Genomic DNA, 18870 nt, shown 5'->3' with positions numbered 1-18870 from the left:
TGCAGATGCTTAACTCAAACATCTTTCAATGAGGAAAGTGAAGTTTTGGGTATTAGAGTTTCAAAAGCAGGCTAAGTCCCAGAAAATCGAAACTGTATAAGATTCATGGAAATACTTTAACAAAGCTATCAAAACTTAAAGTAAAGCGACATCTTGGGGAAAATAGACTAAAAACTCTCAATGATTTGTATGATAACAGTACTTTCTCTTTCATAGAAAATAATTTAAATTCTATTGACAGAGATTTCATAAACAGTCAGTTAAGGAACTCCCATCGATCAGCATATGCTAAGCGATGGACGTCTGAGGACAAGGTACTTGCTCTGTCCTTATATAAGCGAAGCCCTCGCATTTACATGTATTTGCAGTTAACTTTTCCCTACCTTCCGAGAGGCATCTGAGAGCTCTGTTGTCTGGTGTACCTTTTGAACTAGGACTGAATCCTGAAGTGATGTATGTAACAAAAGCATAAGTTGAGGCAATGTGCAACAATGATAAATATTGTCCTTTTTCGTTTGATGAAATTTCTTTGGAAAGAGGTAAGCAACAGTTCAGAAGATTTTAAGATTTACGACATTGAGGAAGGTCAGACATCTACACAGATCATGCACTGGTATTCATGGTCAGAGGCATAGATAAAAGTTGGATGCTAGTTGTTGCCTATTACTTCACTCAGAACTCGGTTTCAAATACTACTTTATAAGTTCTCATTACCTGTGTTATTAGGCAACTGCAAGAAATAGTAGTGGAGATAGTTTGTACAGTTTGTGACCAGAGTGCAACAGGTTCATTCTTAGCATGAACAGCGTGAAAGTTCATGTTTCTCCGCAGAAAAGAGTTAATTTTGACGTTCAAAAGAAGGCCTGTACAAAATGTAAAGACGAAATCACGAAGTCAACGGAACGTGTGTCGAGCTTACAATTTATAATCAGTGCTCCGAAAGTGGATATCTCAAATTTTCAGCTTGGAAAAGTGAGCCAAATACTCGACAAGTTCCACAAAACATCGCGCCTTCTAGCGAAAAGTGGACTAATGTCACTTACAAAAACATGCTTTCAACTGTAAATTGTTATATCTCAAAAAGGTGCGTCGAACCACATGGGAAGAAAAAGGACATCAGAAACAAAGGACGACAGACTCGCTCTCAACCACAGGAAAAAAACAATTCAACGTGAGTGTAGTCGCCGACAGTGAATCAAAGGCAAGTGTTCCTCGAGATGGATTATCGACTAACATGGACAAAAAACATGAAAAATAAACCTATTTGCAGATAGCCAAGGACGGAACACAGGCAGCCGAATTTCAGTCTAGAAGCAATGACCAAATAACTAGCACAGTGAAACCAGACACAAGATCTCAGACAATGACTTCCATGAACCATGACTTGAAAACAGCAACCACAAAAAACGACGTTTTCGTATTCTTAGCGGGAACAAATGATGAAATAAAAAACGAAACGAAAGACCTGGTGATATCACTCGAAAGAAGGCTACATGAGCTGAGAAGCTCAAACGTGATTGTCTTCTCTGTTCCACATCGACATGACATGCCAGTCTGGTCTTGTGTAAATAAAGAGGTGCGAAGCGCAAATAAACAGATTCTAAATATATGCACGAGATTAAAAAATGTTACATTTGTGGACACAAGCTGCGTAGGAAGAAAATATCACACATCCATGGCTTACATCTCAACAGACTAGGGAAGGACTTAGTTATAACACAGATCCAAGAAGGCCATCCCTCTCGAGGACAAAAATATCGAATACTTGGGAGAATCAACCACGAAATGCCAGGTCAGTGAAACAATACATATGTAGGACAAGAATTATGTTTTTTTGGGACAATAAAACCTTCCAGCAGTGCAACACCAGATGCAAGTTATGTGTTTCAAATGTGCATCAAACAGACTTCAGTCCACAGAAGAATAATTTATCACTTTTGCATTATAATGTACAATCTACTAGGAAACAAAAAAGATGCCTTTGAATCATGTATCACATAATTATCACCACATGTAGTAATAGCTACAGAACACTGGAAAACAGTGGACAACATTCAATTAGAAGGCCACAACCTAGCTACGTTCTACTGTGTAGCACATAACAAAGGTGGTGGTCTTGCCATCTACTCAAGAAAATGTAAGTTCATAACCACCACAGAAAAAATGCTATGGGGGTATAATTTCCGTGTCAACAAACATTTCGAAATTTCGATTCTTAAACTCACATTTTCTACTGTTCCTTGCTATGTCATAGATGTATATAGATACCCCTATAGAAATTTTGATACTTTTCTGAAATCACTTGATGAAATTTTAAGTAAATTAATGTCAGGTTGTATAAGCATGAATCTTGTCATACTGGGAGATCTAAGCATCAACACTTCCCAATTTTACATGATGGCCAGGAAAGCAAACATTTTACAGATTGTACCCTGTCTTATGGGGCTGAAGATCTTATTGGACTAGTACCCACCAGAATAGCTAACACACATAGTAGTTCAATTCATCTACATCTACATCCATACTCCACAAGCCACCTGACGGTATGTGGCGGAGGGTACCTTGAGTACCTCTATCGGTTCTCCCATCTATTCCAGTCTCGTATTGTTCGTGGAAAGAAAGATTGTCCGTATGCCTCTGTGTGGGCTCTAATCTCGCCTCATGGTCTCTTCGCGAGATATACGTATGAGGGAGCAATATACTGCTTGACACCTCAGTGAAGGTATGTTCTCGAAACTTCAACAAAAGCCTGTACTGAGCTACTGAGCGTCTCTCTTGCAGTCTTCCACTGCCGGCCAGGGTGGCCGAGCGGTTCTCAGAGCTACAGTCTGGAACCGCGCGACCGCTACACTCGCAGGTTCAAATCCTGCTTCGGGCATGGATGTGTGTGTTGTCCTTAGGATAGTTACGTTTAAGTAGTTCTAAGTTATAGGGGACTGATGACCTCAGAAGTTAAGTCCCGTAGTGCTCAGAGCCATTTGAACCATTTTGAAGTCTTCCACTGGAGTTAATCTATCATCTCCATAACGGCTTCGTAATTACTAAATGATCCTGCAACGAAGCACACTGCTCTCCATTGGATCTTCCCTATCTCTTCTATCAACCCTATCCAGTACGGATCCCACACCGGTGAGCAGTATTCAAGCAGTGGGTGAACAAGTGTACTGTAACCGAATTCCTTTGTTTTCGGACTGAATTTCCATAGGATTCTTCCAATGAATCTCAGTTGGCATCTGCTTTACCGACGATTAATTTTATATGGTCATTCCATTTTAAATCACTCCTAATGCCTACTCCCAGATAATTTATGGAATTGACTGCTTCCAGTTGCTGACCTGCTATATTGTAGCTAAATGACAAAGGATCTTTCTTTCTATGTATTCACAGCACATTACACTTATCTATATTGAGATTCAATTGCCATTCCTTGCACCATGCGTCAATTCGTTGCAGATCCTCCTGCATTTCTATACTATTTTCCATTGTTACAACCTCTCAATATACTACAGCATCATCCACAAAAAGCCTCAGTGAACTTCCGATATTATCCACAAGGTCATTTATATATATTGTGAATAGCATCGGTCCTACAACACTCCCCTGTGGCACACCTGAAATCATTCTTACTTCGGAAGATAACATGCTGCATTCTGTTATCCAAGAACTCTTCAATCCAATCACACTACTGGTCTAACAGTCCATATGCTCTTACTTTGTTCATTAAACGACTCTGGAGAACTGTATCGAACGCCTTGCGGAAGTCAAGAAAAGCGGCATCTACCTGGGAACCCATGTCTATGGCCCTCTGAGTCTTGTGGACGAATAGCACGAGCTGGGTTTCACACGATCTTCTTTTTCGAAACCCATGCTGATTCCTACAGAGTAGATTTCTAGTCTCCAGAAAAGTCATTATGCTCGAATATAATACGTATTCCGAAATTCTACAACTGATCGACGTTAGAGATATAGGTCTATAGTTCTGCACATCTGTTTGACGTCCCTTCTTGAAAACGAGGATGACCTGTGCCCTTTTCCAATCTTTTGGAACGCTACGCTCTTCTAGAGACCTACGGTACACCGCTGCAAGAAGGGGGGCAAGTTCCTTCACGTACTCTGTGTAAAATCGAAGTGGTATCCCATCAGGTTCAGCGGCCTTTCTTCTTTTGAGCGATTTTAATTGTTTCTCTATCCCTCTGTCGTCTATTTCGATATCTACCATTTTGTCATCTGTGCGACTATCTAGAGAAGGAACTACAGTGCAGTCTTCCTCTGTGAAACAGCTTTGGAAAAAGACATTTAGTATTTTGGCCTTTAGTCTGTCATCCTCTGTTTCAGTACCATTTTGGTCACAAAGTGTCTGGACATTTTGTTTTGATCCACCTACCGCTTTGGCATAAGACCAAAATTTCTTAAGATTTTCTGCCAAGTCAGTACATAGAACTTTACTTTCAAATTGAACGCCTCTTGCATAGCCCTCCTCACACTACATTTCGCTTCGTGTAATTTTTGTTTGTCTGCAAGGCTTTGGCTATGTTTATGTTTGCTGTGAAGTTCCCTTTGCTTCTGTAGCAGTTTTATAACTCGGTTGTTGTACCACGGTGGCTCTTTTCCATCTCTTACTATCTTGCTTGGCAAATACTCATCTAATGCACATTGTACAATGGTTTCAAACTTTGTCCACTGATCCTCAACACTAACTGTACTTGAGATAAAACGTTTGTGTTGAGCTGTCAAGTACTCTGAAATCTGGTTTTTGTCACTTTTGCTAAACAGAAAAATCTTCCTGCCTTTTTTAATATTTCTATTTACGGCTGAAATCATCGATGCAGTAACTGCTTTATGATCGCTGATTCCCTGTTATGTTTTAACTGAATTGAGCATGTTATCACAAATTATGACCACATCATCTCAACAGACATAATAAATAGGCACCTCTCAGATCATTTCGGTCAAACACTAGTTCTAGAATGTAATATCAAATTCAAACCAAGAAAAATGTACACGCACAGCTGAATACTGTCTGCAAACAACAATGCTACACAGTGGCGTAGTTTAAGCCAATAAACATGGGAATCGGTTATGACTACCACTAGGGTTAACAATAAATGGAACATGTTCGCAGAAATTCTGGCTGAACAGTTAAATAGAGTCACGCCATTAAAAAAAGTGAGTATCCAGAAAAATCAACCTTCAAAATCAAAACCTCTGTCATTAGATTTCAAAACAAAAGATCTGAAAGCAAAAATGGAAAACATCTATAGCTTATACAGACTGACTAGCCCAGAGTTATATAAGGAGCTCGACAACAGTACAAATAAATGTACCTCAAAGAAGTTAGGAGATTAAAATCATAAAGAATCAGCCAACAGATACGAGGTTCAGATAATTTTTCCAAGACCTGCTCGTCAACTGTAAAAAAAATCAGAAACAATGAAAGAAAAACTAAAATTAATAATGTACAATTAACTGTGATAATGATTATACCTCTGATCCATTTCTAGTCACCAATATTTTTAATAATTAGTTCATAGATACAGTGGAAAATGATGCCTCTATGAAACAGGATATACAGTGTACATTTGAGTCCAGTAACAAACAGAACTGCAGTACACTACCCACAGTAAGCATGTATGACAATCTGCAGCTTATTGACAGCCTCAGAAACACAAAATTAGCAGGATCAGATGAAGTTTCTCCATATCTATTGAAGAAATTCAAACATGAACTAATGAAACCTCTAGTTCATCTATAAACTGTGTTCTCAAAGATGAAGTGTTCTAGGACTAGTTGAAACTGGCTGTATTTAAACCAATACACAAAAGGGGGAAATAAAGCATGTACAGATCTACAGACCCATTGCCCTAATCTCAGCTTTCAGCAGGCTGATAGAGAAAATAACATTAAAAAAATCCTGGAATATTACAACAATGCTGACATATTAGATAATTTCTAGCATGGTTTCAGAAGAGCTCAATGTATCACGTCAGCATCAGTACAATTTGTCCATCATGAACTTGAAAAAATACATGAAAAATCCCAAGCATCAGGAGTATTCCTGGACATTTTAAGGGCTTTTGACAGAGTACATCATGACATTCTCTTATCAAAAATTGCGAAGAGTGGTGACACTGGAAAACTCATGCAAGTGCTAAAAACATATTTAAGGAGTAGACAGCAGTGCACAAAGACTATATACTCTAATGGACAAATACTGGAGAGAAAAATGTCAAATATAAGGAACATACACATCAACAAAAGCAAAACGAGAATAATGGAATGTAGTCGAATTAAATCATGTGATGCTGAGGGAATTAGATTAGGAAACGAGATGCTTAAAGTAGTAAATGAGTTTTGCTATTTGGGGAGCAAAATAACTGATGATGGTCGAAATAGAGAGGATATGAAATATAGACTGGCAATGGCAACGAAAGCGTTTCTGAAGAAGAGAAATTTTGTTAACATCGAGTATAGATTTAAGTGTCAGTTAATCGTTTCTGAAAGTATTTGTATGGAGTGTAGCCACGTATGGAAGTGAAACATGGACGATAAATAGTTTAGACAAGAAGAGAATAGAAGCTTTCGAAACGTAGTGCTACAGAAGAATGCTGAAGATTAGATGGGTAGATCTCGTAACTAATGAGGAGGTATTGAATAGAATTGGAGAGAAGAGAAATTTGTGGCACAACGTGACTAGAAGAAGGGATCGGTTGGTAGGCCATATTCTGAGGCATCAAGGGATCACCAATTTAGTATTGGAGTGCAGTGTGGAGGATAAAAATCGTAGAGGGAGACCAAGAGATGAATACACTAAACAGACCCAGAAGGATGTAGGTTGCAGTAGGTACTGGGAGATGAAGAAGCTTGCACAGTATAGAGTAGCATGGAGAGCTGCATCAAACCAGTCTCTGGACTGAAGACCACAACAACAACACTTTGGTGTTCCTCAGGTCTCCATTTTATGTCCAGTCCTATTCATATGCTACATAAATGATTTCTGAAGTTCTCTTGACAATAAGTAGTTGATCACTATGTATGCAAACGGTAGATCTGGTGTCTGCTATGCAGTGATGCCCAGACTAGTTGAAGAGATACGTAACTTTATTGAAAAAGCAAGAGCTCACTTTAAAAGATAGAGTTCAAAAGCAAATATAGAAAAAAATTAATATCATTCATTTTAAAACAAGTGGTCCAAGCAGACAAAATACTATGATTCATGAAATTCTACCAAAAACCTGTACAGATTTCAAATTCTTTGGTTTAGGCATAGATGATTGACTTCCATGCAAGCAGTAAGCTGATTATGTCTGTAAAAGAAATACATCCGGTGTATATGTATTAAGAATATTATCACCATATTTTAATTCTGAAACCCTGAAGACTGTATATTATGGATTAGTGTACTATTTCTTGTCTCATGGAATAGTACTGTGGGTGGGACATGCCACACTAACATGAAAAGAGATTTCATACAGCAGAAGTGAGCCTTGAGGATCATAGCAAAAGTAAAACCAGGAAAGTCTTGCAAACTTCTATTCATTATCCACAATATTCTCACAATTTACGCTATGTGTGTACTGGAAACCATAATGCTAGTGAAAGAAGACACTAAGATCACAAAAAACATGGATATTCACAGCTATGAAACAAGGTGTAGAAAAGCTTCCATATGGCTAACTTAAGTAACTTTAACAGCTAAAAGCTCCTATGTCAAAGGAGCTGTTTTTAATAATTTATTACCAAATGAAGTTAAGATATTGATGGGGGAGACTGTTAAAAAAGTCGAGTAAGCAGTGGCTCATCAAAAAATGCCCTTATAACTTGAATTTATCATGAATTATGATGTAATAAGAAATAAGAAACCAGAGAGCAGTGAGGAACACTGCAATGTGAAATCAACTGAACTCAATCCAATTCCTTTTTAGTTAGTTATGAGCCTTTTGCAGTGATATATGGTGTCCTACACATATTGAAGAACACTATAAATGTTCTACTGTGGACTAAAGTACAATTTAGGTTTAAAAAGAGGCCAGTTTTAAATTTGTTCTGAAGGCTTTTCTTCTAGATCAGCAGAAGATATTTAAGACTTTGCCAAAATTGCAGAGGAGCTTTTTTGACTTTAAGGACTTATTTTTCTAAAATGAAACTTAAGGTACCTGCAGCCAAGCGTAGTCATACTGTTGCTGCAGTTATTGAGATGTATGCAACCTGCAATATTTTACTTGCAGAGGCAATGTACACTGCAGAATTTATTGAAATGATTGACTGCCTGTTTGATTCACTAAGTAGCTCTCATTATTATCCACAACATGGCAAATCGTATAAGCATGCCATCTCTTCAGAGTCACCACATACTGAAATGTGGTACAGTGTATTAAAGGAAAAGGAAAAAAGGAAAGTGTTTGAGCTCAGAAAAGGGAGAGATACGACAAAAATGTTCAGTTTCGTAAGTGGGTGGCAAACTACTGTAAGATCACTGACGTTAATTTCGACCAGGTGTAAAAAATTGCTTTCAATTTTTTAAGCTTGAGGGTCTTCAATCAAGAGCAACTGGAGATTTTTTTAATTGTATGAGGCAACATAATGTTCCAAACACCAACCCAACCCACTTTCAGTTCAAAGCAGCACTGAAAACAGTTGTGACTTCATAAATTCATTAGGAAGTTGTGAGGATGACAGATGTACGCCATTAAGCAGTTTCAGGCACTTTCTGGGATCTCATAATGACTGCTTTCTTGACTCCAAAAAAGGTGACTGCATAGTCAATGAAAATGTTTTATACAGTGTCCTTGCTGATTATACAGCTTGTGGTGGTGACAGTGGTAAGGAATAATAGGCAAGCACTGATATGTATAGACAATTAGTGTGAAACACCTGAAACCAACTATGATGACTGTAATACGACTCTGTTTTCACCAACACCTACAAAGTATTACGTATTTAAAAGTTTCTGGGAATGTGATACCTTAAGCACACAATTATTATATGCAAATGACAGTCTAATGTCCTTTGTAACAAATTTTCACAGTCAGTTGTATGCATTTCAGATAAATTTGGGAACAGGAAGATTGGAGGATAAATTCCATTCACCTTTTAGATTTCCAGAAAGGATACCATCTTCTAAATGGCTCTGAGCACTATGAGATATCATCTTCTAAATCCAACTTCTCTTAACAGTATATATTAAGAAAATGTGTACCAGTTCTGATCACAAATACGTCAGAGATTATAAACACACCATCTGTAATGAAAGGGTGAATTTGGTTAAGGAGAAACTGAATAAAACGTTTAAAGCTGTTTGTTGGTTCAGAGGTAAATTTTAGTATGTGCTTCAAAAATAAAATATAGTAGTTAATTTTTGTTTACAGTTAATTGCTTTTATCCCCATTTCCTATCCATGAAACTTTTCTCTTAATCTTGTTGTTTTGACTACTTTTGTGTTGAAGCATTTACACCTCTATTAAGATTTACGAACTTTTTAAATGAAGTCAGTGGTTAGTGATACAACTTTCCTGAAATAGACGTACAGTTGTGACAAATTTTAGGCAACAAATAGGCCTACACGCTTTGTCCCTTTGTACCGATGACATGGTAGCTAAGAATGCAATAGGTGGTACAATATTTTTCGTGGTAGTGTATTAATTCTAATCATTAAAATGAAAGTTATTTGAAGGGTAATATGGCTGTGAGTACATTCTGACTTGTTTCTTAATTACTACTATTATGAAGGTCAATTGATAAAACAATGCACTATCAGGTGGTCACTTGTAAAAATCAGATATTTATACCACATCTACGATTGTAGAGCTCGGTAACAAATACTCAGTAAGATAATATCACAGTAGGTGTATGGGAGAGACAATGAGTCAAGGATAGGAACATAATTGTTTATCTGCAGGTAGGCTTATCTCTTACGATTCAATTGTATTAATTCACTTACATGTGTGTCTCAAGGAAAATGTAATAATGTAACTTGCACATGCAAGAAGGGACGTTTTTTACTTCCCAATGGCTGAACTTGCATAAGACAAGAAAAATCTAAAGGTAGCATAAAGAAATCAAAATTTTCTATTTGTAAATTAATGAATTATTCTAATTCCTCCACCAATGCTGAAATATACTCCAATTGACTGTAGTGAGTTTTTTTCTGTACCTTTGTATAATCAGAATGGAATATACTTAAAAGTACAGTTTTTATTGTGATAAAAATGAGTTAAAATCACTTCTGTGTTGTAGTATGTCATAACTGTGTTTAAGTCCTTTTTATCTGATGTTAGTAAAAATCATAACTTCAGAAATTCGGAAGACTTGTATTAGTAAAATTAAAAGTATAAAAACAGTTTCTGTATACGGTACAGGGGACGCAATCCGGAATGTTTCCTTTTCTTTAATTCATCTCCATATCACTTGGGGCTCTGCTATCGCTCCGTGTTTCCCTCTTTCAGCACAGGACTTGCGCTTGTCATTTATTGTTGTTCTGTGGTGTTACCACCACAAGTGAATACTCCACTATTTATCAGTGACGTCAACTAACGTTCTGTTCCACTGAAGCATAGTGTGAATAGGCCTTGAGTGGTTGATGTGCCTTTATTTATACATACATCATTGGAAGTACTATGGCTGCACTCCTTTCAAAGATATACTTTGGATTTCTCGAAGACAACAATAGACGTCTCTGTTGTCAACATATCGTTGTGACTGCGGTAGTCATTCCAGCAAAAAATTAAAGCAGAAGCTCTTTATATGTCCTACCAGTTCATCCATTGCAGTTATGAAAACTATTGCTTTTTTAAGTTAGAAACTGCCCACTTCATACTCGTTAGTTGTGTAGTGGTACATACAACGGAAAGTACTTAAGAAGTGCGCTAAATAATTGTACTAGTGGTGTGAAGTATATTCTAATTCGATTGAAAAATTACAATTCAGTGCCAGGAAAGTAAACTTCTTCCATTATTCTTTAAAGTAACTGAAACGATGAGAAAAATCACTAGCAGGACTATGCCTTTACGAGTACCAGAACAGATTTCGTCTGCATATGTGCTTTATCTGAAGGTGCTGTTGTTTCGAAAACAAGTCTCCTAAAATAACAGTTTGTGAAGTTTCTTTATACTTAATAGTGACAGTGAGATTAAGCCATCTTTTAATTCATTCTCATATGTGTCAATCTTTTTTGTCTTTTTTGTTCTGACAATGAGTACTACTGTAGTTTGTTTTTACTACATAATCAATGTGTTTTCAACATTTATTCACATTTCTGTAGATTATTGACATTGACAAATCTCAGCAACGTGAAGGTGAATAATAAAATTTTCGCTAATGGCAGTGCACGAACAAGAATCATTATTTTCGCAGCCAAAACCCTTCAAGCAGTAGAGAAGATGTTATCCAGTACACCGCAATAAGATTGTACAACTGCTACCTTTCTCCTGTGCATAACACTCTTGAAACATCTAAATGCCCGAACCTCATTATCTGACATTTTATATCACTAAATTTATCTGTCTAGGAGATCCTTAATGTAGACATAAGTGACAATGCGGTTATAATATGAATCATTCCAAAAAAGAGCTTGATGGGATCCACTATGGCATCACCCAAGTGCTACAGCCAAAGAGTATCTTGCAGCCATACTATCTCTCATAACATATTTGTATATAAAGGCACGTGAGTGTGGCAATGAGAATACTGTAACTTTCCTAGTCAGCAAACGATGCACCCTCAAAACTTTCTTCCCGATAATCTTTGGCAAACGTAGATGTAGCTGTAGAGCGGTAGGTGTGTTAGTGCATTTTGTTATATGATCGTGTTCAAGTCTTTAGCCAGTGGGAATCAAAGGTACCGGATAAATTCTCGTGAACGTCGATAGCTTTGATCTCTACTGTCGATAACATCAGTCGATAGTGAATGTGTCACAGTTGCTAACGTCATAGATTCCAGTGGTGTTATGTGTCTTCAACTTGTTAATATCTTGTGCATTGCTTATAGCGGCGTGTAACAGGTGGTAACTGTCAGTGAGACAGTATGGTATGGGGAGTGCGTGTTCATGTACGTGCAGTTTCAGTAAGCGTTGTGGGATACGCATATCTCTTCCTACGTTGGAAATTGAAGTTCATCCCAATGTTTAGCATCAAGTGAAGTGGTATTTACTGCCAGTTCGGACGTTACCGAAGCAGCCTATAAACACTGACTATTTCTGTAAAATTATTTGTGTAAATACCTCATAAAATGGAGGTGAATTATGATCAGGATGTTGTATCAAAATCCACCAACAGAACAGAAGAAGAGACTACAGGCATAACATCGAGCAACGGAGAACTGTTAATAAGTCGTAGATCCCGAAAATGTACTCAGTATTTAGCTGCGTTTATCGTCACAGTTGGTGCATTTGCCGTTGGGAACGTTGTGGCCTGGTCAGCACCAGCAAGCAGAGAACTCCAATTAAAATTTAAGTTTACATTGTCTCAAGTATCTTGGATCAGCTCCTTTATGGTACTTGGGAGTGGAGCATCCGTTATGCCTACTGGGTACTTAGTTGATAAATTTGGACGGAAATCTGTAATGCTGGCGTTGACAATCCCATTTGTTGGGGGCTGGGCTTTAATTGCCTGGGCAAATACATGGGCGCTGTTTTGTGCTGGCCGTTTCATCACGGGCATGGCTTGTGGAGCATATGCAATATCAGCACCGATATATATTTGTGAAATAGCAGAGACTGGAATAAGGGAAATGCTTGGAACCTGCTTCCAGCTAATGATAAATGTTGGAGTTGTTTTTGCGTATGTATTAGGCAGAGAATTGGATATATTCTGGTCGTCAATAGTATGTGGTGTTGTACCAATAATTTATGGTATTATGTTTGCTTTTATGCCAGAAACGCCAGTGTATTATATGCATAAGGGAATGGAAAATGAAGCGAAAACATCTCTTTTCTGGCTTCAAGGACCTGATTGTGATGTGGAGGAAGAGTTGTTACAGATAGGAAGAAACTCTGATGATAACGATGGAGCAACCAAAGATGCCCAGAGCTCCAGAACTGCTAAGGTAGCATTTTTTATTGCATTTGGCCTAATGTCGTTTCAGCAGCTGTGCGGTATTAATGCTGTGATATTCTACACAACAGACATATTTCACTTTGTTGGGAGCAGTATTGAGCCAAGTATATGTACAATAATTGTTGGAGCGATACAGGTAATTGCGTCTCTGTGCACATCGTTACTTGTTGGTGTACTGGGTTGCCGTATTTTGCTACTTATTTCCAGTTTTGTCATGTTTATATGTATGTATTTGCTGGGATTATTTTTTTACCTCCAAGGGAAATATGGAATGTCATACATCATAGATATTGAATGGTTGCCACTTGTGAGTATTTGTTTGTATGTTGCAGTATTTTCATTTGGTTTTGGCCCTGTACCTTGTATAATGATGAGTGTCTTGTTTCCAAGGCATATTAAAGGTTTTGCTAGCTCTGTGACGTGTTTCCTAAGTACTGTTTTAGGTTTTGTTATTGCCAAATTCTTTTCTGACCTGATAGAAAATGTTGGTGTTGCCTCAACATTTTGGCTGTTCTCAGTTCTCACAGCAATTGGTAGTGTGTTTGTGTTTTTTGTTGTTCCTGAGACCAGAGGAAAGTCATTAGAGGTGTTGCAAAGGGAACTTGCTGGTGAGGACTCTCGTGATGCATTAAGGTCTTAATTTTATACTCTTACTTACATTACGTTTCTTTCTGTTCCATAGCCTATGGTAACAGATCGTGAGATTATTTTTATGATTTGCATGTTTCACATTTTAAAGATGTATGGGTTTGATGCTACTTCCTACGTATTTGTTGCATTGTTTGGACATAAACTAGTAGATATCTTTGTATGATATTGAAGATGTCAGTATTCATAAAATGTAAGCAGATATCACTACTTACAGAAATGTTTTTAATAAATTTTAAAAAATCAATTTTATCTTGCCTTTGACATGTTTCTTTTGCCCTTAGATATCATTCCTCTACTCGTAATTTGGCTGAATGAATAGGCTCCATTTGTTTTCAAATATTTTTGTGTGTATATGCAGTGTTAACTTGGAATTGTGACTTGAAAATGCCTTAGATTGTATTTTGTTGCCATGGTTCAGTCTTTCAAGCTAATGCATGCCACATCCCTAAGGGGTGACTTTACATTTTTTGTGTATTATACTGGTAAACTGGTGATGCTAATATTTACTATAGCAATCAAATGGAAAAATAACCTGAACTGCAACAGTTCATTATTAGTATACGTATGTGTGAATGTGGGTAGATGGTGTCATCAAAATATGCAGTAGTAATTGTGTTGCACAACATTCAGATCCCTTAAAGTTGTGGTTCCTGTATATCTATAGACTGGCTATGCCAGGGAGGCAAAAAGATTCAAGTTCTGTTTGGCTTAGACATGAAATCAGGTTATGGTGTTCAAATACTGTGAATGTTTAATATTATATAGTTGATGCATAGTATATCTGAATTCCTGTTCTGAAGCCATTAAATTTTACATTTTGTCAAAAGAGTCTCAAAATGTGTTAACCCTTAAGTTATATTTTGTAAGGTTACAACCATGAGCAAGTGAATCACTGTTGCAAATAATGTGGTTAGTTGGTATAGGTGGACCAGCAGCTCTTCTATAGTTGTCACTTCGAATATTTGGCAATAATTTTCGATGATAGGTACTGTTCTCAAATGCTATGCTTCACTTTTGGGAAATACGGAAGCGTCCGATCCCGCCCATCTGCTTTGACCCATGACGTCACAAATATGGCGGAAACAAAAACAAACACACACACACTTTCCACAAGAAGCCTAATGACACTAACGGGACAAGCGCGGGAAATGGGGTGTTTTGGGTGGGGGGCAAACTGAAAATGAACAAATTTAGACACCTTGCGTAGCTACAACGTGTAAGTGAAGACAGCCATGCACGAATACCCACCCGCCTCCCCAGGGGTCGCAACCCATAGAAGATAAAGATGCTTCAGTAACTGATTAGTGTTTTTTGTCTTTTAAAAAAAAAAAAAAAAAAAAAAAAAAAAAAAAAAAAAAAAAAAAAAAAAATCTCACGGGATAGAACGAACAGATCAGAAAGATAAATATAATAAACTAAAACAGAAATTGGAGGAAACAGATAATTAAAATAAGTAATAAGTGTTTTTAAATTAAAAAATAAATTCTCACGAGATAGAACGAACAGGTCAGAAAAGTAAATAAAATAAGATAAAACCGAACTGGAGACAGCCACACTCAAACCAAACTCCGCGCCGTCATGACGTCACACACGACAACACCCTTACATCACGGGTCAAAGCCGACGCGTGGGATCGGACGCTTCTGTCGACCCTACTTTTTAGTCTAAATGTGTTTCTGTAGCATTATATGGCCCAAAAATGCTAGTAATGTGCTGCTGTGCCGGTCCCCTCCTAAAAGTGGTTATAGACATTCATATACTAACAGCACTTCCCCACCCATCAGCTAATAAGCAGATCTTTAAGTTGCACAATCAGCTTCTTATGTTTCAAGCAGAGGTGAGCATGGTCCACCATAATGCTGATGCAGCCAGGCATACGTTATTAGACCAGCTTAGAAGGAAACTGTTCTCCATATGTGTATAGTGTGTCCATCTGTGCTGTTGAAACTTAATTTCCAGTAATGGTCAAATTTTTAAATATGCCTTCACTGTGTAGGATCTGGATTGTTGTTTTTAATTGAACATAAGCTTAAGCCGATGCAGTAGCCATGAAGAAGAGAATGTAATGCAGGTTGTATGATGTAAATACCCTATTGTCCGAAGATAAAGGCAGGGGAGGAGGAATAGTTGCCAGAAGCTGCAGTTGGCAGTTGATGGAGGAAAAAAGAAGTGGCCAAAAGAAAACATGCAATACTCTAAGAAAGGGAAAAGTTACTTTATTCCAAGACCATGTTGTGTGTTGTCTCTTGTCTGCACTTTAAATCCAGGCAACATGTTAGTAGAGCTTATGACACTTGTATTTCAATTAATCACATTTTAAGAAATAATAAATAGATACCCATTGTGCTCTTTGTAATGTAGCTGAAATCTGTGCATTTTAAAATTTTCTTTCTGTTTCATCCATTTTTCTGGCATACAGCGTTCATCCATTTTTCTGGCATACAGCGTAAGTTGATTTTAATTGAATACCTCCTTTCTCACTGCCCTTCATTCAATTGCATGGACAGTTTAGAGTGGCCTACCTGACATTAAAAACCTAAAATTAGATCTAAGGTAGCAAGTACTTTGTCAGACAGTGTCTGTTTTGTAATTACTTAACAAAGTGGCTTTCTTATTGGAGACATAAATATATTTAACAGCATCTGAGAGGACTTGGTGTAGTAGTGTTGTTGTCCTCAGTATGAAGTACTGTCCTGTGCAAGTCTGGTCATCTCCAAATAACAATGGTAATGTACATCCTTCTGAATTTGCTTACTGTATTCATCTCTTGATTTCCCTCTACAATTTTTACCACACTTCCCTCCAATACTAATTGGTAATCATATGATGTCTTGGAATGTGTCCTATCAACCAATCCCTTCTTCTAGACAGGTTGTGTCACAAATTTCGTTTCTCCCCAGTTCTATGTGATACCTCCTCATTAGTTACATGCTCTGCATTTCAAAAGCTTCTATTCTCTTCTTGTCTAATCCATTTATCATCCATGTTTCACTTCCATACATTGCTACACTCAAGACAGATACCTTCAGAAAAGACATGCTAATACTTAAATCTATTTTCCATGTTATCAAATTTCTCTTCTTAAGATATGCTTTTCTTGCCATTGCCAGTCTAAATTTCATATCCACACACTGTAACTTGTGTTGTGTAAGATGGTTCCTTTGATGCCACAATGTTACTCCAATAACTCTTTCATACTTGTGTGCTGATGGATGTGTAATGCTGTTGATGATCAAATCATCAGTCTCATGCTGCAAGAGAAACTAACAACTGTGCTCATTTTACTCTGTATGTGTATGTGATTAAATTTCTACTGTTGTTGCACATCTATGTACACTGAACAGTTACTGACAAGGAAACAAATAATATATAATACTTCGCTGTGTGTACCAAAGGCAGTTTTGTTAATAAGTTTGAATCTCATTGCCCATTTTCCCGCCATTGAAGTGTTACCATTCTATGTTTCACTTCACCTCCTTTTCCTATTTATATCAGTTTGGAGGAGGATGGAGTTTCCAAACAATATATCACACATAGTTAAATCTGTTGGTATTCATTTGCTTCTAGTTTTCTATCTCTAGCTATTTTCTAATGAATATGACAGGATAAAATAGATTACTCATACTACTATAGTGCCACTTGTTAATTGAACTTGCCTTATACCAAAGCTATTTGTGCTATTTCCAACAATTTTTTTTCTTTTGTATTGGGATGTGTGGGTCCATTTCATCATTTACACTTTTTGTTAACTATTTGTATAATGTCGTAGAGGGGGTAATGAACATCGGTTTATTGTTTAAGGAAACGTAGTGGCTATGACAGCTTTTTGGCCTTTATTACTCTTGTAAGTAAATATACATATGAATGTTGGCATGTGGCGTTTTTTACATGTGTCATATGGATTACCGGTATCATCTCAGTGTTCTCACACAATTTCACATTTATCCTTAGTAAAGTAAGCTCAGCAAACAGTGAATGTTTTTTCACACATTTATTATTAACTGTCAAGCAGTCAGGCTTACGAAGCTTCTTTTGGTCACCAGTATAAAATTTGTTTGCACATGTTACTTTCTGGATCAGTTGGGACTACAAGCAAGGGGCCCCAAGCCATTGCAGCACTTCTTTCCTGTGCTGCAGTTTCACTCGGTGACTATGTATTTTCTTAGACTTATTTACTAGGACAGATTCTCTGCTGATAACGTAGCTCACTTATTGGATGTTGATTCGAGCATCTCTCACTTTGTTTCCCTATTTTACACCACATATTTATTATTATTATTTATTTTATGGCCTTCATTGGACCACTCGAGTCAAAAATACAAAGTTCTAAACAAGTTGTTAAACAGGGATACAATTTGGTTCAACAATAACTTAATATGATATTTGGGTAATATAATTATTAGAGTCTATTCTTATATGAAAGGTGTTTTGCTCTTCTGTCTGCCCAATATTTCTTCATTCTTTCGGATATTTTCTTTCTTTCTTCATCTGTCATACTTCCTGTACTCCTGTTATTGATTTTCATTTGTAGTCTGGTTTGCGGGTCTTGCAGTATTCTGGTTTTCTCTGTCATGTTTTTTAGGTCATCTACTGTAATTTGAAGTTCTTTTGTATCTTCCTAAATTTCTGTGATCCATTTAATGTCGCTCTTGCTATTCCATAATTTTTGTATTATTTTTTTACTAATTCTGTTTTCTGGAGTTCTCATCAGATGTCCAAAGAATGGGATGCGTTTCTTCCTGATTGTGCTCCTGACTGGTTCTATTTTCTTATATACTGTTTCATTTGATGCTATTCTCCAGTGTCCATTTATTTTATACTGTTTATTTATATGTGTCCTAATTATTCTTCTATTTTTAGTATTCTGTAAGTTTCTGCTGTATTAGTTGTTTTGAAGATAGTTTCAGCTGCATACGTTATTTCTGGTTGTGTAACTGTTTTAATTTTGCATCTATAGATAGGCTTTTTTTGTTGTATGTCGTTTTGGTAATGTAATTTGCGTGGTTCAGTTTTTTATTCTATTCTGCCATTATGGCTTCTCATTTAGTTTATATGTTATTATTTCGCCTAAATATTTAAATTTATCAACAATTTTGATTTCCTGTTGTAATTTTGTTTGCAAGTGGTGGATCAGTTAGCATAATCTCCGTTTTTTCAAATGATATTCTAA

The 18870-nt window shown here is 37.0% G+C and overlaps 1 protein-coding gene across 2 annotated transcripts; it reads left to right on the top strand.

The window, feature by feature from the left end:
* The first annotated feature begins 11943 nt into the window (after positions 1–11943).
* On the top strand, positions 11944–13949 carry LOC126474934 (facilitated trehalose transporter Tret1-like). 2 transcript variants are annotated; one of them, XM_050102449.1, is made up of 2 exons: positions 12608–12773; positions 12869–13949. In XM_050102449.1, the coding sequence occupies exons 1-2, from the start codon at positions 12755–12757 to the stop codon at positions 13687–13689; spliced, it is 840 nt and encodes a 279-aa protein (XP_049958406.1). In that variant the 5' UTR covers positions 12608–12754; the 3' UTR covers positions 13690–13949. The 2 variants fall into 2 exon arrangements, with proteins under 2 accessions (XP_049958405.1, XP_049958406.1); XM_050102448.1 differs by having other exon boundaries at positions 11944–13949.
* The last annotated feature ends 4921 nt before the right edge of the window (positions 13950–18870 follow it).

This window comes from Schistocerca serialis, chromosome 4 (genome assembly GCF_023864345.2).
Source record: "Schistocerca serialis cubense isolate TAMUIC-IGC-003099 chromosome 4, iqSchSeri2.2, whole genome shotgun sequence".
NCBI classification, from domain to species: domain Eukaryota; kingdom Metazoa; phylum Arthropoda; class Insecta; order Orthoptera; family Acrididae; genus Schistocerca; species Schistocerca serialis.
This window is presented reverse-complemented; position numbering and strand designations above follow the sequence as displayed.